The sequence below is a fragment of the Sinocyclocheilus anshuiensis genome, unplaced genomic scaffold (genome assembly GCF_001515605.1).
Source record: "Sinocyclocheilus anshuiensis isolate Anshui unplaced genomic scaffold, SAMN03320099.WGS_v1.1 scaffold62, whole genome shotgun sequence".
Taxonomy (NCBI): domain Eukaryota; kingdom Metazoa; phylum Chordata; class Actinopteri; order Cypriniformes; family Cyprinidae; genus Sinocyclocheilus; species Sinocyclocheilus anshuiensis.
The window spans coordinates 273028-275164 of NW_015544180.1; the positions used below are offsets into that span (position 1 = coordinate 273028).

General features: G+C 28.6%; 1 protein-coding gene across 3 annotated transcripts in view; it reads left to right on the top strand.

The window, feature by feature from the left end:
* The window catches only part of LOC107696333 (ubinuclein-2-like), a 57217-nt gene that overhangs the window by 54420 nt on the left and 660 nt on the right, over nt 1–2137 (top strand). For all 3 annotated transcript variants that reach the window (XM_016496617.1, XM_016496618.1, XM_016496619.1), the window contains one exon: nt 729–924. In XM_016496617.1, coding sequence (XP_016352103.1) covers nt 729–924 — 196 coding nt within the window. The remainder of the gene's footprint in view (nt 1–728; nt 925–2137) is intronic.

A 2137-nucleotide genomic window follows, 5' to 3' on the forward strand; every position in this document is an offset into this window, starting at 1 on the left:
ATGTGTTTTCTTGTTATATATTTTTTTATTTTATTTTAATGTATTTTTTTATTCTAATTTAAAATTCTATTTTTTTATTACAATAAATTGAAAATACTACAATTATTATAATTAATATATAATATTAATAAATAATAATAAAAATAATTGCATTGGTAAATTAAAATTCTTTTATGTAAATCAGATTATATTTGTTACCAATGATTAAGAGGTTTCTATATGTAAAATTATAATTATGCTAATACACTTTCCTGAGAAAGAGACACGTTTACATTTACCAAGAAATTTGGTGCTAAAAACAGGCCTCGAGTTTGATAGACGTAAATAATAATGAAATTAAAAATGAATAAACATTACATTAATATTGAAGATATTTTTAATTAATTATTTTACATTTTATTTAATTTTGATTTATTTATTAATTTTTTCGTAGAAGAGTCCTAGAATTATTATTGTTTTAGTTAGTAATGATTTACTTGAACTCTTAAGTATTCTTCAAAATACGAGTCATTACTAAAATGTAGTTTTGTCACTTATTTTATTAGTTGGCAAATTTTTTACAAAAATTAAAACCATCAGACTCCTTAGGAATGTGTTGTTTTAAAACAAAAGTTTTTTATTTTTATTTTTTTTGAGGAGGCCTTTATAAATGTCTGCTGTGTGTGCTTTTGGCTTTCCCATTATGCTGGTGGTGATGATGATGCTGATGTTTTCTTCCTCATCTGCAGGTGTCGTCCTCCAGCGCTCTGCTCGGGTCGGCCGCTCCATCTCTGCCGCTGGGTTTCGGGATGTTGGGAGGTCTGGTTCCCGTCTCTCTCCCGTTCCAGTTTCCAAACCTGCTGAATCTGCCTTCCTCTGTGGTTTCCACGGCGACCGCTGGAGGCTCCACCAATGCCAGCAGCTCAGGGTTCAGCCTTCCCCAGAGTGAGTCCAACTCATTAATAAATATGGCATAGTTTATTCATTATTATTATTAGTTAAGTCTTAGAAAGGTGAATTCTACATCATCTTACACCGTTTACATTTTTAAATTCTCCAACATCTTTGTCAGTGCTGTAATGTTCCTGATACACATTTGTGTCATGAGCGTTTATTGGTGGACTTAATACATGTGTGTATTTATTGAACCGTGAAGAATAACCAGTGTGTGACTATAAATCATATTTTATGATATTATATTATAAATCATATTAAATGATATTAGGCAACATATCTATTCAGAAATGTAATTAATGGATATAAAAACAAAAATTAAACTTCTCCAGGATTTTTTATTTTTATATATATATATATATTTTCGATCAAATGGCAAGCTAAAAAAGCTTATATAATTTATACATATTTTATATTATTGTAAGGAAATATTGTTGAATTATTGTATATCAGTTCTTTATTTTTTTATTGAAATTTTATTATTATTATTATAAATTCTACTATTTTGAGTTTGCCATGAAAATAAGCTTTGCTGCTCTGACTATATAATTTATTTATATTTATATAATTATTTATATTAATGCAATATGTATATTTATTTATATTAATTTATGTTGATATATAAGTAAATATACTTATTTATTTATATAAATTGTTTATTATAAAATGAATAAATGTGCATTAGTGGTCTTTAAGTGACGTGTATCAGGAATAATCTGATAGTGATAAATATTCAGAAGCAAAACTTTTTTTTTTAATTAGTTGATTCCACTAATATAAAATTGCCAGTTATCACCAGTTTCTTCAATCTCTCGCAGTATTTATGTTAATGAAACAAAGACTCTCCTTCAGTTATTTACATGCACTTTTGTACTTACAAATAGATAAAATGTCCATAATTCAGACTTTTTTGATTATTTCTTTACTTTTTATGTACTAGACAGGCTCGTGTGAGCCCTCATTAGCTGCTGTTGTGTGCGTGCGTGTGTGTGTTCAGCTGCAGTAACCTAGTATTTACTTTAGTATTTTATTGATTTATTTAGTCACACACACTCAGTGTGTGAGTGTACTTTAGTACACTTGCAGTATTTTCCATTTTTGCAAGTAATGCTGCTGTCATCATTGAACTTAAAATACATAAAACGTTGCAGCTGTGTGTGTGTGTGTGTGTGTGTGTGTGTGTGTGTGTGTGGGAGAGGGGTGG